The sequence below is a fragment of the Centruroides sculpturatus genome, unplaced genomic scaffold (genome assembly GCF_000671375.1).
Source record: "Centruroides sculpturatus isolate CEXI.00-Female unplaced genomic scaffold, Cexi_2.0 scaffold1200, whole genome shotgun sequence".
Taxonomy (NCBI): domain Eukaryota; kingdom Metazoa; phylum Arthropoda; class Arachnida; order Scorpiones; family Buthidae; genus Centruroides; species Centruroides sculpturatus.
Window position 1 is genome coordinate 67781 of NW_019385440.1, and position 25945 is coordinate 93725.

The 25945-nt window shown below is 32.5% G+C and overlaps 2 protein-coding genes across 2 annotated transcripts; one reads left to right on the top strand and one right to left on the bottom strand.

Annotated features, from left to right (window-relative positions):
• Positions 1 to 1968: 1968 nt before the first annotated feature.
• Positions 1969 to 4345, top strand: LOC111639019. The gene is made up of 2 exons (XM_023384798.1): positions 1969 to 2320; positions 3048 to 4345. Exons 1-2 carry the CDS (start codon positions 2121 to 2123, stop codon positions 4093 to 4095), a joined length of 1248 nt encoding a protein of 415 aa, XP_023240566.1. The 5' UTR covers positions 1969 to 2120; the 3' UTR covers positions 4096 to 4345.
• A 5113-nt stretch (positions 4346 to 9458) lies between these two features.
• On the bottom strand, positions 9459 to 19538 carry LOC111639015. Its single transcript, XM_023384794.1, has 3 exons — positions 19388 to 19538; positions 16963 to 17136; positions 9459 to 10809 (listed from the first exon to the last, which is right to left on the bottom strand). The coding sequence occupies exons 1-3, from the start codon at positions 19411 to 19413 to the stop codon at positions 9723 to 9725; spliced, it is 1287 nt and encodes a 428-aa protein (XP_023240562.1). The 5' UTR covers positions 19414 to 19538; the 3' UTR covers positions 9459 to 9722.
• Positions 19539 to 25945: the final 6407 nt, after the last annotated feature.

The following is a 25945-nucleotide window of genomic DNA, read 5'->3' on the forward strand; positions in this document are numbered from 1 at the left end:
AAAATTTACATATATATATATATCTAAAATTTTCATAAAAATACACATCAGAATTTCTTATTGCTACTGTTTAATTTTTGTTGAAATTTAACTTTAGGAAAATATTGAAGAGAAATTTCGAATATCATAAAGGTTTAATATTTTATATTAAATTTTATATTAAAATTTCATGAATTTCACTGATTGCAAATTTTTTAATACAATAACAGATATATAGAAAATTTTCCATATAGATCAGTGAAAATAGTAAAATTCAGCGATAAAATAGAGTCCAAAATGAACCTTACTTTTCGCATATATTTTATTGCACAAGGCTAATAAACTCTTTTACTCAACATTATTATTATTTTTTTTGTTACCATTATACTGTATCCACACTCTTCTGTCAAAATCCATAGTACTATACAGTACTTGTTAAAGTTGTTCTGAAAGTAATTTTTTAAATGTTGTTTTTAAAGCTGTGATAAAGTTTCAATATTATACTCCATTTTGCATCGTTCGCGAGTACCCGACAATTGTATGAGTGCGGACAAGAAGGAATAAACTGCGCTGATCATCTGAAAACAATTTAAATACTTAATAAATTTAGATAAACCTTTAAATATTTATGATGATTGTCATCACTTACTCTAATTGCGAATTTTTTATTTATGTAGAATAGACCAGCGATTGATATTCCAATTGGAAATGAAAATCTTATGAATATTTTCATTAAATCTAGCATCTGTTTGAAAAAAATGAAAAATATATCTCTAAATATTGAATTTAATAGTAAATCGCTGCTATATATAAATCTCCTGTTTCGTTGATACACTGAGTACAATACCACAAATCCCAATGAAGTACCATAATTTCTTCGATGAGAAATTGTATTCATTGTACATTAATAAAGGTCAAAGATAGTCTCTGACTCAGGTGTCGTAGTCTTATGTATATTTTATAATATAACTCCCCGATAGAAAATAATATATAAAATATTAGAGTAGATTCAAATATTATAATTAGTATTATATTCACGTCACAGAAGGCGATTTCAACAATTGATTTTTCAGTAAAGGAAGGGTATACGAAAATCTCAAAAAATTACGGCTGTGATTGTGGTAAAAAATTCCAAACAAGGAAATATCAGAAATAAATTTTCGATTTCCCTCATTAGTGTGACTTCACTTTCAAATGCATTCTTTTTGCTTGAGTGCATTTAAATCAGTGATCGCAAATACAATATTCTTTTTTCAAATAGCTGAATTGAATGCTGTAAAATAATAGAAACAATGTCATGACCACTGTAACAGTGTTTTTGTATTTCGGAAACAGAAATGTTCAACTACTACACAAGACATTTTCTTTGACGATGGTGACAAAAAACAGTAACACATTGAACCATTAAAACTTTTCTATAACGTTGACATAAATACCAAAAAGTGTGCTGATGTAACGTTTAGTGCCGATTAAACGATTATTTCCATACAATATCTGAATACCAAACACCTTAACAGCTCTGATGAATGGATAAATGAAGTTAAGTGTTTCTCTATGAGGAGAAACAGTCATCTGCGATTGAATATCGTGAGATATTTATTAAACAAAAAATTCAATTTAAATTTTCCTATGTACCGTATTTTCTATGATTTCGTATGTCCTATCTATAAGAGAATTCAGAAAAAAAAAACGTGTACAACTTATGTACAATGTTAAAAAATTAACTTTACTTCGGCAGCATCATTTAAAACTAAATTTAATAAATGAGATGCACGAGGTACAGAAAAAGCTCCAGAATTAATTTTCGTTAAATTTACAATTTATTAAAATGTCTTATGAAATTCACATGATCAAATAAGCAGATAATTAGGAAAATTTAGCACAAAAAATATTTATGTATATTAATATTTTCCAAAAGTGTTCAGTATCAGCTATTTAGTGAACTCATTTGCATAAAAACTAAAACATGATTGACGTAACCGCTTCTATTCCGGTGAACGTAACTTGAGAAAGTGTTCGTTTTGAGTGGCAAGTATACAGGAAGAAAATCGTGGACTAAAATTTGAAAGATTCGGAGAATATTTTTTATTATTCGTACGAGTTTCTACTAATACACGTATTATTGCAAGAGGCGAAATAAGATGTCAAACGTGAAAAAACAACGATTTAACTTTCACGAAGTGACTATATTCAATGAGAATGGAGAATGTGTCGTCGTATCACGAACATCTTTGATACAAAATGGTGGATTGCTGAAAAACTTTATAATTGTGTGTCCCAATGAAATGAAGTTTATTCTGAAATTACCTCTGACATTGCAAATGCTGAATGAATTTGCAGGGTTTGTACCAATCTATTATATAGACGTTTTTTAGTGTTTAGTGTATAAATCTAGCACACAACAATACGAAAAATCCGTATAAACAAAAAGTCTTTTTCTTTTTTTAAATCGTGTAATCATTTAAAATAANCTTGATGTGTATGTGTTCAGGTGAACTAAATAAAGAACATTATTTTTGAACTGTAAGACTAACTATCTGCATCTATAATTTTCTAGTATAATAAGTCCTGTTAATACATAGAAAGTACTAGTATACAAAATAAATTATAAATAGAAAAGACTTTTTCTTTTTTAAATCATGTAATCATTTAAAATAATTTGCAGTAGACGAAAAAATTTATTAAATCGAAATAATGCAATTATTTGTGAAATTCATTTATTTCTCCGTGTTTATTTTAATGTTTTCATTAATCAAAGAATGCCGCGATGTTTTTAAGTATAGCATATTTCAATTTAATTCTAAAATTTCACATTACTTTGTTGGAATATATTTTCGTGAAAATAACTTCTATTGATTGGGCATTTTAATTGCTCTGGTCGGATCTGAAATTATATTTTTCGTGTTATTTCCAGACAAAACAATAAGAAAATTCTTCCGTAAGGTGACTTACGTGTCTCCGATTATCCTTGATTTGTTTTTTATGCGAAAAAAATGTAAAATTATATAAAATATGCAAATTATTTATAATGTTTAACTTTGTAATTTTTTAAAAATGTTTCGTTTCAGGTTTTTGGAGAAAGGTGGTGTTATTTTTACTTCTGCGGATAATGGATTAAAAATGTATCTCATCAGCAAACGTTACTTTATTAGGCAACTGAAAAAAATGTGTTTCCATTATATCACAAAGTCGATTATCTGCACAAGCGTTTGTCGTATCCACGATTTTGCCTGCAGATACAACGAAAAACAATTGCAGTTTCGTTGTTGGGAAAGTTTCCATTGGCTCGAAAAGAACTATTTCCACACAGACGATTTTAAACAGTGTGAAGAAAGTACCATTTACAAGTTATTGAAGTGCTCCGTCTTTTTCACAATAGAAGAATCTGATTTGTTGCGTGCTCTTTTCAAGTGGGTCGAGCAGAAATTTTGTAAACTGAGAAAAACAAACGACGACATTTCGAAGGCAGAAATAATAAGACCGTTTCTGCCGTTGATTAGATTTTCCATGTTGGAACCACGGTTAAAAGAACAGCTTTTGAACTTGATTAGCAATGTTTGCATTTCGAAAAAAGAAGCTAAATACATAAGAAAATATAAAATTCAAAAAAATGTCGCGACTCTTCCACCAATAATATCTGCTTACGCTAAACGGAGAAGAACTTCTGAATATTCTTCGTTAACTGCCGTAAATTTCATGACTTATGAAGAGTTAAAACGAAATACAAGAATAAAACTAACTTTTCTGTTTATGGCTGATTTCTGGGTTTCTAAAAGTTGTGTGGCGAATGCGATTCTGCTGCCAATTAACCATCGAAATCCTGAAGGAATAAAGGTTTTGGTCGGTGTGAAGTCGACGTATTCGCAAGATTTCGTCTACGAAAGAGAGATCTGTGGTATGGACGGAATTATAGATTTTCGAAGAATGAAATATTTGCGGGAGCGCAGCTTTAACATATTTTTAGTGAAGGTTGCGAAGGAAGAAATAAAATCGACTTTCATTGAGATTTTAAAACCCACTTTCGAATATAACCCGATATACGAACTCCCAGATGAAACAATGAGAGTTATAGGGGAAAAAACAATATTGAATTGTACAATTTCTCCAATTTTCTAATTTTTGTAAAACTGCTTAATATCGGTTGCTTTATTTACATTTAACACGAGGTATGTTTTCGCTTCCGCACGAGAAAGTACGTAATTGAACTTTGACGTCTGTGGTTTTTACAGAATACGAAAATTAATTTTGAGTGTTTAAATAATTACACAATATAAATAATCAGTACACGTGAGGTGATTGTTGTAGACGAAACCATTTTTGTGAAATAATTGAATGATAATAAATTATAGAAACTTCCGTTTTTCATTTTTAGGGCATTTTTTTAGCTAACATCAAATAGGTATTACGTATTTATTTCATACAAACGTTCTACAAATGACATATTATATGAAATAAATATAAAATAATAATAATTATTATTGTTATTTGACTAAAATAAATTATAACATTGTAGTTATATGATACTTGTAATGAACTAGTTAAAACACTTTTATTTATTAAAATTAATTTCTGAAAACGATTTAATATACTGCCTAAGTTCAATAATCTCATTCAATCAGATATGCATACGTAATAATTACGTAAAAAAATTAATATTCAATAGTATTTAATCATTATCTTTGTAGCGGTAACATTTATGAGAGGAAAAAATGGTCATCTCATAAATGTTTAGGTCATATTATTGCTCCCATAAGAATTCCATAGTTTTTCTCATATAATTTGACATATTTCACTTACATAACCAAATCTGTAGGGCAGAGTTCGAGTGGTTAAGGTGTCATCACGCTGCTCTCGGATCGTGGAAACGAATCTCACCAAGGAGACTTTATGTACACAGGGCAATAAGAGTAAAATTATGGTCAGGAAACACCGGAGCTAATCTGAGTAAAAAATATCTTTAGAAATTATTTTGGATGTTTGGTGAGGGACAGAGCCCAATATATCTAGCCTAATTTCTCACTACCCGGTCCCTCTGTTGTTGGAGTAGTCGATCCCGCAATGAATATGATGAAAAGGACCCTTGTTTTTCTTTTCACCCCGTTTGTGCTCACGGTGTGAAAAGAAAAACAAAATGAATGTTTGCAGGAAAATTAACACGAATTCACGTGTGAAGTACTCTTTTAAGTGATGCGTGTTTAATTTGTAAATATCGTTTATAAGGAACGCATGCAGAGAATGAACCACGAAGCTGTCGAAATCTTTAGACTTTAATATTAATTAATAAATATTCACGTGTTGTAAGATCAGTATTGATTCTACGTAAGAGTTAACGTGGATTTAACTTAGAGCCTTCAACGTTCAGAGGGTTTCCAGAGAAGAAGAAAACGCGAAACACAATTTAAAGAATTTTTTAATTGCGTGATGTTAGGAACTTGGTGTTTTAAACTTTTACGTGAGGTAAAATTTGTACTTATATTAAGCAAATACTGTATTATAATATAAGGGTTCATCTGATCATCTGAAAACAATTTAAATACTTAATAAATTTAAATAAACCTTTAAATATTTATGATAATCGTCATCACTTACTCTAATCGCAAATTTTTTATTTATGTAGAATAAACCAGCGATCGATATTATAATTGGAAATATTCCGAATCTCTTCATAAAATCTCGCATCTGTTCGAAATAAATTTAAAATTTTTTCAAAATATTCAATTTAATCTATATATATATAAAATTGCTTGTCCTGACTGACTCAATGACTGATTCATCATCGGCCAGAGCAAACCGCTGAACCTGAAGAGGTGAAATTTGGTACACAGTTCGGATACGTCATGAAAACGCACACTAAAAATGGATTTTTCGAAATTCCCTCACGGGGGAGAGGGAGAGCATTAAGGCTTAACCGGAAGAACGGCTTCTACTGTACTATTTTACATACGACTTAAGTTTAGTCTTCATTGAGTACTTAAGGGTATTAAATTGATAACATTTCAGACATTGTTATAAATATTTTTATGTATTTCGATTTTAAAAATGTTCGAACCGTTTTAAATTCGAATTTGTTATTGCATATTGGTTCGATTATAGAACGATTGTAAACGTTCCAGAAAATTGATCAAATTGAAAATAGTTCGTTTGATTTTGAGCAATTCTCATCATTCTCAGCGGTAGGTGGTAACAATTACTATTATCGTTGTTATATAACATAGTGAATATAAATGAAGTTTGCTTGCAAAACCTCCGCGGGCGAAGTCGCAGGTAACTGCTAGTAGTGAATAAAAATGTTATAAAATTTTTAATAGATGTAAATATAATGAACCTCGCCATTAATTTATAATTTAGAAACAAGTGCGCCTTGAAAAAATAGTTTATTTCGTTAAAATTGCTGTAAATCTAAAAGAGTAAAATTACAGTTAATTTTAATTATAATGGATATTTTGAAAAAGTTACAGAGATTAGTTTATTTTACAAAATTTAACTTAGAAAAACAATTTTCGATATTAAACGTCATCTTTAATTTTATATTCATTGATATAATATAAATGTTTGCTTAAGTTAAAGTTACCTTTTACAAAAATATGAGAGCTACAATCAAAACTCATACTTAAAAAACATTTTCTAAAACTTAAATATATTTAATAATTTAAACTAAAGAAAAAATATAATTAAATATTCTTTGATTTATTAGCCGACTGTAGCTGCTTTCAGTATTTAAGATTTATAAATGAAAATGTTCGTCAATGTTATAAAATCGATGTTTCTACTTTTTTGTGTTAATAAATATCTTGATCCAAACATATCTTTTTACTGCCGAAGTGAATTTCGAAAGAGAGAAAGTAAACATTAAGCTGTCAGAGAATAACACTACAGCTATGACCGTAATTTCCATAATAAGAAGCCAATCCAGATTCATCAATAAAGAGGCTGATGTAAATAGAGGAGAAAAATATACGTAGAATGCGTAAATCGCTGCTAGATATAAATCTCCTGTTTCGTTGATACACTGAATACAATACCACAAATCCCAACGAAATACAATAATTTCTTCGATGCGAAATTGTATTCATTGTACATTAATAAAGGTCAAAGATAGTCTCTGACTCAGGTGTAGTAGTCTTACATATATGTTATAATATATCGCCCCGATAGAGAACAATATATAGAATATTTGAGTCGATTCAAATATTATAATTAGTATTATATTCACGTCACAAAAAGCTGTTTCCACAGCCGATTTTTCAATAAAGGAGGAGTATACGAAGATCTCAAAACAATTTACGGCTGTGATTGTGGTAAAGAATGCCAAACAAGAAAATTTCAGAAATAAATTTTCGATCCCCCTCGTGTGTGACTTCACTTTCTAATGCACTCTTTTCGCTTGGTAAGTACAATTTTGTTTTCAAATAGCTGAATTGAACACTGTAAAATAATAGAAACAATGTCATAATCAATGTAACAGTGTGTTTCTTCTTCGTAAACACAAATGTCCAACTACTACACAAGACATTTTCTTTGACGATGGTGACGGAAAGGAGTAACACATTGAATCACCAAAACTTTCTATAACGTTGACATAAATACCAAAAAGGGTGCTGATGTAACGTTTAATGTCGACTGGACGCTTATTCACATACAATATCTGAATACCAAACACCTTAACAGCTCTGATGAATGGATAAATGAAGTTAAGTGTTTCTCTATGAGGAGAAACAGTCATCTGCGATTGAATATCGTGAGATATTTATTAAACGTTAAAAATTGTTTGATTTATTACTACGACTCACGGTTTTCACGAAATTTAGTAAAAGATTATTCTATGTTTCTGAACGTGTTACTTGTAATAGATTGAAGTAATCGAAACGAGTCTTGACGTTAATATATAAGTACATATGCATAGTACCTGTACATATAATTTCCATAATATTACCGAATACAAAATCGATAAGTCTTAATGTAATAAGTGAACACGGCGTTGTATATAATTAATATAAGGACTATAAATTACCAATATTTTCATTAGGTTTTATGAAATATCGACACGGTAGTAACAGAGAAGTGTTGATAATATACAGGTAAGGTTTTCAGTGCGTAATTTAATGTTATTTATATTAAAATTTCACATTATGAAATTAAAGTGAACTTTTTGTCTTAAATTTTCCTATGCCCGTGTTTCTTCAATTTGCCATCTATTGTAATAATTCATCTTAATTTTAGTACCACAAACGAAGAGATTATATATATATATATATATATTTATTTATTTATAATGCTAAAATGTATCTAAGAAATATTTTTTATAATAGAATTTAATTTATGAGAATTTATATGTTTAAAATTAATGCGTGTAAATACCCACTAAACATTATTCAAGAAAATAGCTTTAAAAGCCTATCAATTAGCTTATTACATCTATAAAGCTAGAAATAAGTCAGACTGATAGAAAAAATACTAATTCCTACAAGTTGTAATTAAAATAACATTTTTGTCTCACAATTTTCTGTATTGTTCTACAACTTTTTCACTTATTAACTAATTACGTTTCATGTGGGTTATACTTTATGTTGGGGAGGAAGAGACGAACTGAAAAGAAACTTTTCGACTCTAGCATGATATAAGAAATTTGTATTCTATTCAATTAAAAAAGAAAACAACATTCGGTAATAAATGTCTTCTGTTAGTATTACACAAAACAGAAGAAAATTTAAAAAATTACTTAAATACTTCGTCTTTGTACTTAAATATATCTATTCATAAAACAGGCATGCAATAAGGCAGCATCATTGAAATTGCCACAAAATAAAATATATAAATTTTTAAATTAATAATATGACAAAAATTTTTTTAAATGAGATTGCTGTAAATATAATAAAAGAATGTTTTTTATATTTTCTGTTAAAAATTGTATATTAAAAAAACTATTCGAAAATGTTTGAATGATCTCTAGTCCCATTGTTTAGTATTAAAAATAAGTACAGTAACGCTAATAAATCTACCAAAGTATAATCTCGTAGTGTTAAAGTTACACTTTATAAAGCTTTTATTGAATAGTGATCTTTTATGCAAATTGCTGCTATAGAAATTCTGCCGTCAACTCGTTCTAAACGCACTGTTCTTTTAACGGATAATGTCAGTAACCAGGTAAGAGTTCCAGGCACATTTACTTAAAAAAATCAAATTTGAAAGCAATTAAATTTACGCAAAGTGTCGTAGATGACAACAATTGTAAAACATCACATTCTACCCAACGAATACAAAGAACAATACCGTAAATACTAAAATTGAAATGTGGATATCGAATAGCTTTTACATTAAGACAAAAATTCTAGTCTTAACTTTTTTTCTTCATGTTAATGATGATAGGAATATGAAAAGATTAATGCTATAAGATTGTAATTATATTTATTTCTCGAACATCTACTACAATGAAAAATAAAATCACCCACGTAAATATCATTAAAATGATGACAATTATAAACGTTCTTGATGATGATATATTTGCAAATACTAAATTTTGAATTAAAAACAACTCGACTAATGACAACATACATTTCAGAAAAAAATTACATTAATAAGCACTTTAAATTTAAATTTTGTTTTCCGTAAACCCAATAAAATTCGTTATCCCGTTCACGTACACTCACATTTTGCGGAAATTTTATATTGATACAGTAAGAAATAATCATATTCGAATAATATATTCTCGTTTAGATTTCACTTTTTTCTAGAAACTTTTGACTTCAAAAATATAAATCAACCGAAAAGTAAATATTATTCACAAGGTTTCTGTCACCGGTTACAAATTTGTCTTCAAATTTCCTAGCATCATTTGCCTCGTCGCTCACAAAGTAACTAAGTTCAGGTGAAAACGTGATATCGGGATGGACATTTCCAGCGTATAAAAACAAAGCAAATAAACGAATTGACCAAGATTTTTCTAGATACAAACTCGTTTGCAGATATGCTACTCCGTCTGAATTGCAAACGGTGTCAAACGAAAAATGCTCGTTGTCCAAATTCTTATTAATATACCCATATACGAACATTGGAAAACATTCGCGAAGCTTAATCGGAAATCGAAGAGTCCTGACATAACAATCTTCCCTCACAAGTACTTCGCTGCTAAAATATCTGTGATCTTTCATCTCTCCGTTTGCGACCATAAAAGGATCTCCACGATTTATGTACGAGAACAAGCTAGAATAATTTATTCTGCTTCTAGTTTTTGTTTCTCGACTGAAGTAACTGGGAGAAAAGGAAAAATTATCAGTCTTAAAAGCATGCCAGATATGACTCTTTTCTAATTCGCTTAACAAGTTCATTTTAAAAACAAAATATTTCAATTCGTATTTATTCATGGCAAGAAATCTGACTTTTCCAATAAATGGTTCCATAACATTTCTTATTTCATTCCTTTCCGATTCTTCATTCATCGAAAGGAAACAGTATGCACCCAATTTTCTTTTAATTTCTTCTATGCTCCACTCATACACGGCTTGGAGTAAACGCAGTTCACTGACATTTTTATATATCGGTCGAGATAGCAGTCTATCAATTGTTGCAATTCTACAGCACATAAAGTCGACTGTAGTAAATAGTCTTTCTCCGAATTGGTCGATAGCTAGCCAGCAATAATAAGTTATGACCAGATCATCGATCTCACGTGCAAAATCGTGGATTGCACAGACGGTATACAGATTTATTTTCGCAATGATAAATGATCTGCATTTCTTTCTTAAATTGTCTAACTCGTATCTTAAACTCAATTTATAGAGATCGAATGCGTGTGTAATAGATGTCAATCCGGGATCGTCCGTCTGTACATAACTGTTTAAAATATATAAATTATAATGTATTACAAAGTATTGTAATTAAATGAAAGGGAAGTTTCGTAAAANGTTTAAAATATATAAATTATAATGTATTACAATGTATTGCAATTAAATGAAAGGGAATATAACAGAGTTAAGTGTTGCCAAGCGGCAGTGGCGTATGGTTGTGTGTGATCTAGCTCCTACTTTTGTGTTTTACAGCTGCGTTTTCCGGGATTAGTCGTAAGCTTTTTATTTCCATCTCATTTCTGAAGGTCGACTGTGTATTTTAACAGTTATCTTGTAAAAATCGACCATTTATTTCGCGTGTAACGGCTGTTTCTCGGCCGCGACCACGTGGCTCCGCTCGGGTGGCGATTGTTAATCAATTGTTTGTTTTAAAAGTTTTGGTTAATGTCAATCGTTAGAACGTACATTAATGTAACTGTAATTACACTAACTTGTACGCTAACTTTTATTTCGGTAGGCTGCTTCTCGTGGAGTTACAACGACCCGATCTTTTGTAATTTCGGGCTCCGTACAGGTCAACTATTGCGTTCCGCGGGCCGTGCTCTAGACGACACGAACATCTCATTAAATGTAACTTATAGAATAAATTTAGGGATTGTACAATCATTTTCACGAAAACGGACGTTTAGATTAAAGTGAAACAATAGCCTTTGTCTCCAAACGCCTACCCGGTTTACTCCAATTAACCCTAATCTGGCCGTTGGTTCGGGATCGGTTCTAACGTTGAGCGGGCTCTTGTGTACGGACTTGAACCGTTCTTGGTTCTTCTGTTATCTTTAGGGCTACGTTATTCCGTGCTGTTTAGGTGGACACACGGGCTGTTTTTACTGTGATCGGTGTTTTGGTTGTTTATTGTGTACTATTATGCCGTTTTTCATCTCCTCGTTCTCTCTGACGATGGATCTACCAGAAAAAGACTTACTTGAAGTCATATCACAAGGACTACTTACAATAATGGAAGCCATTCCAGCAAACTCTCACGGATCTGTCTCAATACATAATCGTAAAAATGCTCGCCAGGCTGCTATGAATATGCACGCTGCTGCGAACAACTTGTTTGGTATAGTGCCAGGTTCCCCTGAGGGCCCAGGAGAAACCGGCTGGTAACTCCTACGCTGAGGTGGCTCGGCGGGGTATTACTAGTGGTAGCCAGGATACAAAAATCATCAACGAAACTATTAATAAAGAAGAAAAGACCAATGAACAACGGGAGCTTATAATAGAACCAGTCGAGACAGCCAATGGAGAACGAATGTGTCCAGAAGAGGTCCTAAATGCCATTCAGGAAAATTTGGACCCCTCTACTCTAAACGTAGGAGTTAGAGGCATATCCTCTATGGCGAATGGCAGCGTTAAAATCAAGGTTAGCAGTGAAAAAGATTACAAAAGCCTAAAAGATGCAACAGAAACATTACCGGAGGTCAATGAAAAGGTGAGGATCCTCAAACAGAAAAGGAGGAATCCCAAATTGATTTTGTTAAATGTACCCAAAGAAGAAGACCGACGAGAACTGCTACATAAGTTGTACGAGCAGAATGGAGAGATAAGCACCAAATTCACTAAAGAAGCTTTCTTTCACGAAACGGAAGTATCCCAAGCCAGGAATTCTAAGACAAAAGATAATTGTAGACACGTCGTCATCACGGTAACACCAGCAGTGAGAAATCTTCTAATAAATATGAAACGTGTGTGCTACGATTGGGGAGCCTTGATTGTGGATGATTTTATACCAGTACTAAGGTGTTTCCGCTGCACAGGATTCGGCCATATGGCGTGTAATTGTGATACGAAAGAGAGGTGCAGTCATTGCACCAAAAAACACAAATATAAAGAGTGCCCACACAGAAAAGAAGAGCCGAAGTGCATAAACTGCACAAAGGTAAATAAAAAACAACAGGAAGGGAAGAAATATGGTACTAATCATAACACATTCTCAGCTACCTGTCCCATATTAAAGGGTTACAAGAAACTCCTAGTGAGACAAACGACTTATGAATAATCTATGACTGCTCTGTACAACTTGCTGCTAAACTCCGTATTAATCATGGCTAATACAAACCTAAAGATTCTCCAAATTAATACCCAGAAGAGCCAGGCCGCCTCTTCCATGGTCATTAAAACGGCCAACGACTTAGATGTAGATGTAATTCTTATCCAGGAACCATATACTATCCAGGACTGCATTGTCAGGTTTGGACCCTGACAAATCCTTAATAAATACTATGTCAATCAAAGACCTAAGTGTGGGATTGTAATAAGGAACAGTAACATGGATGTGTCAATGGTTCAGGAATTGAGCTCAAACAGACTGACGACAATGGCAATCAACCAAGGCCCCATTGATTATCTAATCAGTGTCTATTTCTCCCCCTATGACGCTGATGAGGAGTGTATAGAGGAACTTGGCAGTATCATGAACACACTAAGGGACTATAAATATATTGTGGCAGGGGACTTTAATGCCAAATCCCCTGTCTGGTTCCACGAGGACGAAGACAATAGAGGCAGGCTCCTCGTGGACCTGATGCATGAACATAACTGTATCTCTCTTAACACATCTGACATACCAACTTTCTTCACGACAAGGGCCAGAGGCTGGACAGACGTATGTCTGGCACCTACGACTGTTGGCAGCATCATAGAGAACTGTGAAACACTATTAACAACCTCAGCTAGTGATCATAGATATATTCTCACCACCGTCAGTAAAGCGCAACATCACAACACTATCAGTGACAATTGTAACAAATTCAGCAAGAGGGTCACTAACTGGGATAGTTATAGACTACACTTTGCAGAGAACTGGCGCACTTATCTTCACAAAGATATGAGAAGTAAAGAAGACATTGACAAATACGTTGACTACATCACGGACTCAATGGCAAAGGCCTTACAACTTTCCACCTCTAACAGAGTGAGGAACCAGTATCACACTCACTGGTGGACTGATGAACTAGAAGGGGAAAAGCACAAAATTAGGAAACTCAGGAGATCTTGGTCCAGGGAACAGAACCCAGAAGTAAAAGAAAGGAAAAGCATACTTTACCGAGAAGAACTCCAGAAATATAAGAAATTAATTAATTATACTAGAACCAAAGCATGGAGAAAATTCTGCAGCAGTGCAAGGGATCCTTGGTCTCAACCTTACCGCACAGTATACAAAAGCAGTAAGAAGGCTGCCATTCCCCGCGTAATTGACAAAGACAAAACTACAGGCAAATACGACATAAATACCAGCATCAAAAAGCTCCTAGACTTCCACTTCCCTGCTGACAAACAAGAGGAAGATCAAGACATTCACAAATGTACGAGGAGAAAAATAACCACTTACACTGGCAACTCAATGGATAGATGGTTCTCCTTCCGAGAGGTGGAAAGAGCAATAGATTCCCTGGCCTATAAGAATCGATGACACAACTGCAGAGATGCTTAAACAAGCTTTCCAAGAGGTTCCCATAGCCTTCGTTATTCTCTATAATGCCTGTCTCAATAATGCTTATTTCCCCAACCAATGGAAAATAGCAAATGTAAAGTTCATCTCCAAGACTCCCAACCCTTCAATTGAGCAAGATTACCGTCCTATAAGCCTTCTCCCTGTGCTCGGCAAAGCCCTTGATGGTATGATCATTGGGAGGCTGAACTGGCACTTGCGTAAGACCAACAACATGCATGAAAACCAATTTGGGTTCAGAAAAGGCAAGTCCACAGTAAAGGCCATACAAAATGTTAAAAGCTTTATCAAGGAAGCATGGGAGCAAGACAATCATGCCCTTCTTGTCAGTGTGGATTTTCGTAAGGCATTCGACCATCTTTGGTGGCCGACTGTCATGGACAGGTTACAGAGAGTAGACTGCCCGACCAATATCATCGAGTTAATGAGCAGCTACTTGAGTGATAGGAAAGTAGGGTTTTTCACCGACACCATCCAAATAATCAAAGACATAAATAGAGGTTGTCCGCAGGGTTCCCGCTGTGGACCAGGGATATGGAACCTCGTCTACGACACTTTATTAAGCATTATCCCCAAGGAAGAAAATAACATGAAAATACAGGGCTTTGCCGATGATACGCTTCTACTCATAAGGCACCGTAATCGTGACATCCTACAACTCAAAGCAAACGAGATCTTACAAAAGATTCTTACCTGGAGTAAGACCAATAAATTACCCATCAACTGTGATAAATTGCGAGGCACTGGTCTGCACCAGAAAAGCTAATAGAAAGCAGCTACAGCGACCCTTAGGGCTGTACATTGACAATCATAAGATCAAAATCACATCGCATCTAAATTACCTTGGAGCATCTAAATAAATATACATCGATCCAACACTGAGTTGGAAGTTCCACATCGAGGAACTTTGTAAAAAGATGCGCCAACGTGTCAACATCATCCATCATATAGCCCGTAACACTTGGGGGATTGGCAGTAGGAACACCAATCTCATTTATAAAGGTGCTATTGAGCCAGCACTGCTATATGCAGCACAGATTTGGGGGGAGAAGGCAAGGCAGGTGCACAATAGAAGAAAATTACTTTCTATTCAAAGAGGTATGGCATTAAGGATATGCAGTGCCTACCGCACTGCACCCACGGATGCACTGCTAACAATTGCCAATGTAACACCAATTCACCTGAAGATCAAAAAGCTAGTGTGGACCTGGCAAATAAATAATACTAATTTTGGCTTAAACTCTGACCAAGAGACACAAGATACCACCTGTAAAGAATTCTATCCATTGAACAGTCAGGATCTTATACAAAAAATAAAGCATTTTAAACTCGATAACTATCTCACAGGGATGGGCGCCGACCATCACCCGGCTGACACTGGCAAGCTAAACATCAACTACAGTAACAGAGGAACTGATAAGGGAGACTGGAACATCTTTACTGACGGCTCAAAAAGTAGCATCGGCACCGGAGCAGCATTCATTATTTATAATAGCAACTTAACGTACATCAAGCATCAAGAATAATTTAGACTCCATCCACACTGCTCGATCAACCAAGCAGAGCTCTGGGCTATGCTCAGAGCTCTCGTGCATGTCACTGCAAACCAGAAAAAATACAACGGAAGTATAAGTATTAACACTGACAGTAAATACGTTCTAAATATACTCAATTATAAAGGCAAAATCACTTTCAAATGGAGCCAGAATGAATCATCTTGCCCATAACCTTAACAAACGCAGGAACATCACCTTTTACTGGGTCCCTGGCCACACTGGAATCAGGGGCAACGAGGAAGCAGATAAGCTGGCAAAAAGAGCAGCCACCCTCAACACTAACTATGCCTTCAGTAGAATACCTCCTAGCTATGTTAATAAATACATCAGTGAGAGGATACTTGATAACAGGCAGGAGGAGTGGGAATCCTCCAACTCGGGAAGAACTACTTACAAGTTTCTCCCTTCCATCCACAAACGTCAACAATATAATTACATCATCCCCACCTACGAGCTTACACAGACCCTCACAGGGCATGGCAACATACCAAGCTATCTCCACAGATTCAAGAAGCGTAACAACAACAACTGCGAGTGCGACAATGACTCAACTGGTGACTTATTCCACATTCTGTGGGACTGCCCCACCCATGATAGAGTACGGCAGCCTCTGTACCAACACTGTGCCTTGCATGGTCAAAACTGGCCACCTAGACCAGACTTTCTGTGTGAATCTAAAGAAACGTTTAAGATGTTCCACAACTTCATACAGAAATGTAAGGTTTTCAACACTCGGCAAAGCAACACGACAACATAATGGACGTTCTTCCAGCCCTAAGTGCAAGACCCCAATAGGACTTATCAACCATCATTAAGCCAAAATGGCACTCGGTGTTAACGAATGTTTAACCATTGTTCTCTTGATCATCGGCCAGAATGGTACTCTGTTGTATATATTTTGTATTCTAATTGTTAAAATAAGGCAATTCAAGTCATCAGCGGTATCCTAACTCCTCTTATCCTTCCTACCACTACCATCCTCACTTCCATTCCCACTCTTCATATCCTCCCCAACCCTTGCCTTCCTTTTCCACCCCTCCTTTTGGGCTAAGTCTAAGGACAGCCATCTATCTGTTATAAAAATAAAAAATTAAATTAAATTAAATTAAAGGCAAGTTTCGTAAAAACTTACTTAACGAATTGTCTGATGGTCTCGATTCGATAAGACATAAACAGTACTTTCGAATTTTCAACATATGTAATGAGAGGTTCCAATTGCCTCTTCAAAACTTTATTTAACTGAGCTTCTGATATAATAATTGCTTCGTTTTCTTCGTTTTGGATTCGTATCTCACTCGAGGAAATCCTAAACAACAAAAAGGTATTTATTATTACTTTCAAACAAACATCTCTTTTCTACTGTATGGTAGTTGTAGTATTTCCGACAATGTATGAACAATAAATGAATAATATCTATTTTTAAAATATCAGTCAATCTCTTTGTAATAGCTTATCATCTTGGGTTTTTATGGTTCCGCGATAAACAAAATCTATTTCGTAGGGTCTTCCGTATCAGGAAACGCTGCAATTTTTAATAACTAAAGTTAGTATTTCGGAATTGCAGTTTGTTTTTCTTAATAAGTAGCAATGTTTTGAAATCGGAAAAATATATTTAACAGTACAAAAAAATAAATAAAAAACCTCTGAAGGGACGTAGTTCGAAATGCATTCCTGTTAATAGAATAAAGATGTTTCGTTTATAATATGCAGAAATACTTTGTATGATAGATCAGCGATGATATTTGATAATCAATAGGTATTAATACTAATACCAAAGTAACCTTTTCTTAATGTAAAGATATTTTTACATGTGTATGGTTTTTTAAGGAGTATCGACAGTCTTTTTTTAAATGAATGTATCTTCGATACTTCTACCGTTTTCTGACAAGAATTTTTAAAATTAAAAAAACCAAACAAACTTGTCTGTACAGGTTTCGTTATACAAAACGTAAATAATCCGTAATTCGTGTGAAATTGTTAGGTAATTCTCCACGAACAATAATTGATTTTTCTGTAACCTATCATATTCTGAATCTCTACGAGTATAGGTCATTGTATACTGTACTGTTGTAACTAATAATGCTAGTCCCAAATTGTGATTTTCTTAAAATTTTCCATTATTTTGTTACGTTGTTATTTTATACTACGTTTAAGGGGGCGACGATTCGCTAGAGGTTAAGAAACACTGTTCTAAATAAACGGACACCGACGCCCCGTAATTAAGTAAAAATTAAATTTTGTTTTCGTGTGTGTCCGACATTCACACAAAGCATAAATACAAGTTTACATTACAAACTGAAGAAAAAAGAAAAAGCCTTTAACTGATAAGTTATTAGTTAAAGGCCCACCTAACGCATCGAGTCGCATTGCTTGCGGATATTCCATGCCGAGTGCCATCATCTGGTTCCTCGTCGCTTTCAAGGAAAAAGGAGTGTACAAATTAACACTGTCGTACCTATGTATTCATTCCAAACATGATTTCTCTCGCTTTGTAGACCGATAAATAATAAACCGATCGAATAAGTGAATTTCTCCGTAATGTTATTTGGTACTTTCATGTGAAACTTGTAATCATTAAACAAATAACGTTTATAAAGTGCTACTATAACACGTATTAGATCTAGTGTTTTAAATTTAACATTTTTATTTGCTTGTATAAATGTCTATTAAATATGCCTCTAAAACAGAATTAAAAGAAAACGCTTAACAATCTTAATGTAAATAATTACCAACGAAATATATCGTAAAATTAATCTTAATCAAATTATTGTACAAAATGTAATTAATTAATTCATTCGTTCATCTGCCTTAAACAAATAAATAGCACTTTTACATTTTAGAACTCAACGGCCCATTTACTAGTTGATGGAAAATGAGGGATTCGCGATTTACATGTCGAGAAACACTGAACTACCCGAATTAAATCTTGTAGAAAAAAATTGAGTATTAATCATCGGTATATTAAAAAGTGAACACAGCTTATTAACTCAAACTTTAAATACCGAAAATAATTTTACCAAGAGAAGGGAAATTTGAAGCTAATAAAGCCTTTGACTCCTAAAAGTGGAAGAGTCTATTTCTCGAGTTCGAACATTGTAAACAGATGGTTATTTACACAAGGGAGTAAGCTTTATGTAAAGTTTTGTTTAGTCATTAAGACAATTGAAACTTTTTAAATTAAATACTTTAGTTTAAATATTCTAGAAAATATATATATATAAATTGAGTTAAGAGTATGTTCATTTAACGCGAATATATGTGATAAAATAAGTACAAATAACAGACAGAAAATCAAATTATTTCATTTATCATNAGAAAAATATATATATATAAATTGAGTTAAGAGTATGTTCATTTAACGCGAATATATGTGATAAAATAAGTACAAATAACAGACAGAAAATCAAATTATTTCATTTATCACGTTATTTTTTAAGCTCTTGACAGCAGTACAGCAACGCTTTCTCGATAGATACGAGACAGATACGATAGTCAATTGCAAAACAGGTAAAATGATTTTGCGCCCACACATCTAGAAACGCAATACAACTACTTACCCACTGTGCACCTCTTGATCCGCCATTTCTTCGGCTCTTTTCCGCACTGAACTCTCGAGTTGGCGTCGAAGAAGGGAGGCAGTATGCGCTTAGAACTAGAAATGAATCATCACGGTAATTGGTTGCAGATGCCACATGACTTTGACGTCACCGCTTTTCCGTAGGAGCATAATTTTTTAATTGCATTATTTGTATATTCTGTATATCCGACCTTAAAACTGGCTTTACACGTTTATTTATTGTGATCTCACATATACGTATATAAGAAATTAGCATATAACTAAGTGAACCATTACCTGCTTACGAGTAATTGCATGATGATGAATTCACTTCACAATAAATTAACGCTTTTCTAATTTACATTGTTGACTATGTAGCCAGTGGTATGGTTTGGGTGTGTTAATTTCATATTTGTTCATAGTTGTTGTTTCCAGTCCCGTTGGAGTAAATGTTGTTGTTTTTTTTTACACAATAATTTTTTAATTTGTTATAATGTTAAAAATGTAGAAAAAGTGAAAGTTGAAAGAAATGAATAAACAGCAAGGTTGGGAACCATATTATTCCTTTCAAGTATTAAACTTTTAAGTATTTATTTAAATTAAGAATCTCTTTGCTATGGCGTTTCATGTAAGAATTCAAACTGTATTTGTAAGCGAACTTTTGTAAACAATAATCGCAGTTAGATTTTACCTTTTCCGTATGAATTCGAAGATGCCTTAATACAGTGATCTCTTGTGTAAATCTCCGTTTGCAATGGTTGCAGGTAAAAATGGTTGCAATGGTTGCAGGTTTCTCTCCGGAATAACTGCGAAAAATTCGGTTTTACCGCATAACTGGCTACAGAACGGTTTTTCCTGTGTGAATCCTCCTATGAGTTTCAAAGTTTGACTTTCAACAGAATTCTTTGTCACAATTTCCACAGAAAAACTTTCTCTTCTTACAGACTTTGATACAAAAAATCTACGAAATACAAAATACTAAACTTCAATCTTAACGTACAGAATAATTTGTTTATGTTAATTACAAAAAATTCAGAAAAAGTTACTTCTGCATAGCTTGGAAGTAATTACTTCACAATATCGAATCCACTTTTTTCAGATGTAAATATTTAGTCCCTTCTTCAAAACTTGCAATTTTTGGAAATAATTCTTCAAGAGAAATGTTGGCTGCATCCAAGATACATCTTAAAGGAAAAATGTAGAAATTAGACATTGAGAAATAATTAACTGTAACATTAACTTACAATTTAATGATATTTTAAAAACTTTACAATTGTTAACACGAAGAAATTTTAAATGTACAAACGATGTTTGATACTACTTAAGACCAGTGTTGAAAAACCTGAATAATAAATGAGATGCAGTTATTAATACTTTTATTTCTGATCCAAAAGTAAGTGATGTCAGCCTCAGAGTATTTTCGATTAGTTAACACGAATAGCATATTTTTTCTTTAACACATAACGAATCCTACGATACAGCCAAAACATTAATGAGAACGTTTCAATTANTAAGTTCCCAAATTTTCACCAGGGATCTGCAGGTATAAATACAACAGATAGTGACCTCGGTGATGTTTTAGAAAATTTTTAATAGTGTCGTTGACGTTGAATCCTCAAAGAAAAGGTCCACATCAAATGTGTAGTGTATTTGTGTTTTTTTTAATATCATGTTGTCAGTCTCTTTTTTGACAAAGAACTGTTTTTATCTTAATGTTGTTAGCCATTTTATCTGCTTGGAGTCTTAAAAAAAGGATAAAAACTTTAAAATTCTATGCACAGTAAGCTAGAACTTTTGTATAATAAGTTTCAAAACATCTTTCTCTCATTTTTCTAGCAAATTCTTTAATTAAATCAAATAAACTAACATTTTTGGCTATTTTAAATGGCCTTCTTCAGGTTAAGCATAATTCTAACTGACATTTCAATTATGCTTAACCTGAAGAAGACCATTTAAAATGACTGAAAACGTTAGTTTATTTGATTTAATTAAAGAATTTGCTAGAAAAAAGAGAGAAAGGTGTTTTGAAACTTATTATAAAGACTTTAAATTGACCCAGAATTATTTGTATGGTCATTATTATTTTGAATAAGTTTTTCCATTCCTTTAATCACTTTAATTTTTAGACTAAAGATAAAACTAATTTTTAAACTACATTTCATGCTTAGACATCATAAAAACAGCTAAACAACTTAGTTTCTGCAATATTTGAGTGTAGACAGCTATGAAACACATCACAATGTCATTGTAAAAGTTTATAAAACATGTGCTTTTTGGAAATTCCCAAATCACAAACATTCTATTAAATGAATTGACTAATGCTACTTTCTCTTCTTGAGTTTAGTTTTTTGAAATTTTAACATATACTGTACTAGATCTAAATTATCCAAATCTAAATTAAACAAATTCAAATTAACTGTAAATACTAATTTAAATATGAATTCCAAGGAAATTAATTAATAATGAGTTTGAATTAGCCAATGATTTTCATCAATCAAATTCAAAATAATCAGATTCAACTGCACTGACTTCTTTATATCACTACATACAGTGTCTTCCAAAAAGAGTGTTATCATTTTAAATTACTGTAATTATGTTAATTATTATCCAAAAACATTGAAATATACATTAAAACATTGGAAAACTGCCCAAGTTTCAAATTCATCCTTTATAATTTATCAATATGTACCTTGTGTCATACAACACACATACAACCAATACTCAAGTTCTTCCTATACTCAGTACAGCATATCTGTTGTCATTACTCCCACAGCAGTCACAATTCTACAGCTCCTGCAGATTACTCATATTACACAATGATGAGTGATTCTAACTTTGCAAACTATAGAAAACATCTTCTCTATTGTGGAGTTGTCATTTTTGTTTATGGTGCTTTCCAGAGATAGTAGACAAGACATTTGTATGACAATGGGGGTGAAATGCAGACAGTTACTCTATCAATTGGTGTAAATCGCATACTTCTCAGATAATTAATATAATTACAGTAATTTTTAAGAACATTTAGGGTCAAATACGTTTGTTTTAATGTTTATAAATATTTTACTTACTGAGATGATCCAAAGCTGAAGGTGGCATAATGACTGAAAAGAGTATAAATATTTAAAAAATCAATATAAATTAATCTGTATATAAAATTCAAATTGTTGCAATCAAAATTTTTAAATATAAACTGACTTTTTCCACCTCTTTCAACATCATGTCGCTCATTTCCAGGAAGCATTGATATAGAGTAGCACTTGAATTGAGTATTAAAAGGTCTCATTTGATCTTGAAACATATTAAATGAAAACTGTAAACAGACATGAATAAATTAATAAAAATGCATAAAATATAAACTTAAATTACATTATTAGATAAAAACATTAATTATTTATAGTAATTAAAAAATTAAGTCATTCATACACTACAAGACTGAAATATAATAAAATTATCGCTGCAATTCAATATTTTCTAATTTAAATCAACATTATTACTTTCAAAATGCTTTACTTTAAGAAAATTGTAAGCATTACTTCAAATTTCAAAATATATTTAAACTGTTTCAAGCTTCATTTCTAAAGCTGTTTTTAAATTATTATATAATAATAATTTCTATGTTGTGAACATTCTAAGCTTTATTTAAACATTATACTTTTGCTGATTAAACTAGAAAGTATGTGGAAAGTCTTTAAATATAGTAATAAGAAAAAATAATAGTGAAAAAATGGCTCTACATTAAAGGATAGCCTATAAATTGATCTTTACATTCATTTAGCATAATTAATCAACTGTGTCATCAAATTTTTGTTGTGATACAGATATCCTAAAAACATTTATATTGTAAAAAGCATGAATTTTGCATGTGAATAATGGAAGTGGAACTTCATGTTCATACTATATCAATACCAATTTTACACTAGTGCTTTCAAAAGAAGTCTTAATCGTTATGATAAAATTCTGCTAGGATAATAAATCTCTTGCCGAAGTTTCCTTTCACTTAAATTACGACTTTGAATAAGATTTTTCAACTTCAATAACGATAAATTGCCTAATTATTATCATAATTATATAAATACACTATCTGTTACCCATGACTTCGCCCACGGGGATTTTGCAAGCAAATCCCATTTATATTTAGTATTTCAACAACCATAGTAATTGTTATATAACATCTACCGCTGAGAATGATGAGAATTGCTGAGGATCAAACGAACTGTTTTCAATTTGATCAATTTTCTGGAACATTTACAATCGTTCTATAATCCCTCTCCCCTGTGGGGGAATTTCCAAAAATCCCTTCTTAGTGTGCATTCTCATAGCATACCCTACGAAAATGTAGTTTTAAACAAAAAATTGCATCTAAAATTGTACAGTAGAAGTCATTCTTCTGGTTAAGCCTTAATGCTCTCCTCTCCCCCGCGGGGGAATTTTGAAAAATCCCTTCTTAGTGTGCATTTTCATGATGTACCCTAACTGTGTACCAAATTTCACCTCTTTAGGTTCAGCGGTTTGCTCTGGGCGATAATGAATCAATCAGTCAGTCAGTCAGAACAAGTAATTTTATATATTTAGATAAAAATTCCATCCATAATCAAAATATATTCTTATTTATCTGTGCTGAAATATTTTTTGTATGATTTTCTTACTGCAAGTTCTGCTCAATGATGTTCGGAGGATTAAGTTGGTAATTTGATTCTTGAATTTACTTTCTAAGTATATTGTCTATATGGTCATACAATACTATGAATATTGTAATAGCAAGATGCATTATAAAACTTTTAACAGTGATGATGAATTTGACTTCATTATTTTTAGTTGGAGATGTTATTTATGATCTTAATTATTCCTGTCTTGGACATGCTAGATCTTTTTATTTTAATACCTTTGATTATATCAGTATAATTGGATCATTTCTCAGAAAGAACAGTAACATATCTTTCCCAAACTCAAACAGAAACATTTTTCAAATGATGATGATGATAAACATTTTCTTAGAATTAACAAATCTTCACTAACTCTAAAAGAGTCTGCTATCATATAAGCATGAAAGTTACATGATATATAAAACCACTTCTCTTCAGATTTTTAAATTATTTCCACAAATGTGAATTATCCATATTTAATGGATGTTAGTTTTTTAATTAAAGATAAAGATTATTAAGGAAAGATTGTTTTGTATGTATAAAATAAAATAAATTATAATAATAAAATAAACAAAATAACCACATAAAGAATTTGTATAGAAAGTATAGAATAGAATAACAGAGTAACTTATATAGAAATCACCATCATTTCTCACTAAAGAAGTTATTCCAACAGGTGAAAAGTAATGCTCACTCCTTCTTTAATTGTCAAGGTGTAGTGCTATAACTGTAATGCTGCACACAGTAATCACTGACAGTACTATCTGTCAATTTTACATACTCCGTGAAATCACATCTGCAGGAAACATCCCAATCTCTCAATGTCCCAATGAATATTGCTAATCTGGTAACATTTTTAGTAAAGGAAAACATCTTGTATGTCTTACATACACTAAAGAGATCAGATTTGATGCCTTGTGATTTTTTCCTATTCCAAGCACTTATGATGACATTAAGGGGAAGCTCATTTTCTGTTTATAATAAATATATCAATTAATTAATAGGTTAATTTCGTATTTAAGTACAGTTACTCTCTTCGTTTACTATTCGCTGTATATTCTCAATATGATTTCACTACTAATATACGTATTAAAACTGCACCCACCAACGTGATAGAAAGATTGTAAACTTTACGGCCGATTGCAGAGACAGAGTTTACATTAAACGACGTTTACATTGGCTCTTACTTACTTCGCTATTACTCCCCTGTTTTAGGAGTCGTTCGGCCAATCGGATTATTTCTTCGTGACGTCAGAAATGGTCGAGTGAGTCTAGAAAATAGGTCAAATAACTTGTTTCTAATCGCTGTCTACAAGACAGCGATTAGAAACAAGTTATTTGACCTATTTTCTAGACTCACTCGACCATTTCTGACGTCACGAAGAAATAATCCGATTGGCCGAACGACTCCTAAAACAGGGGAGTAATAGCGAAGTAAGTAAGAGCCAATGTGTAAACGTCGTTTAATGTAAACTCTGTCTCTGCAATCGGCCGATAACGTTAGATGGCGTTTGCGCATCTGAGTCCGTTATGTCGTAAAAATATAACAAACATGGATGCCACTGAAGGTTTCGCTTTGTTTTCTCCGGAGATATGAAAGATTATGTCGTCTCATTAACAATTAAATAATTAACAGACAATAACTAAAAGAAAGATTACAAACACATGTACTGAAGCAAAAACAATATGACTGATAAACACCAAATGTGTTCTTGTTGGGTGCATAACATCAATAAAGAAACAAATATGATTGGTTCAACTTTATAAAATAAACTTCTAACATGAAACTTTTATCTGTTTAAAAGAGCATGACAAAACTGGTTACTTTGAATTGTCATTTTTTGAATATATTTCAGATGTAAGCCTCTCAGCTGCTGACTATTCTTTAAAAAACTGGTCCTGAGTAAAGTCACAAG

Bases quoted from the DNA above. Each gene is read 5' to 3' on its own strand.
- LOC111639019 (XM_023384798.1), top strand. From the start codon at position 2,121: ATGTCAAACGTGAAAAAACAACGATTTAACTTTCACGAAGTGACTATA. The intron at 2,321-3,047 runs GTTTGTACCAAT...GTTTCGTTTCAG, and splicing joins ATGCTGAATGAATTTGCAGG to GTTTTTGGAGAAAGGTGGTG.
- LOC111639015 (XM_023384794.1), bottom strand. From the start codon at position 19,413: ATGGCGGATCAAGAGGTGCACAGTGG. The intron at 17,137-19,387 runs GTAAGTAGTTGT...TTTGTTGTTTAG, and splicing joins GATCAAGAGGTGCACAGTGG to GATTTCCTCGAGTGAGATAC. The intron at 10,810-16,962 runs GTAAGTTTTTAC...TATTTTAAACAG, and splicing joins ACCATCAGACAATTCGTTAA to TTATGTACAGACGGACGATC.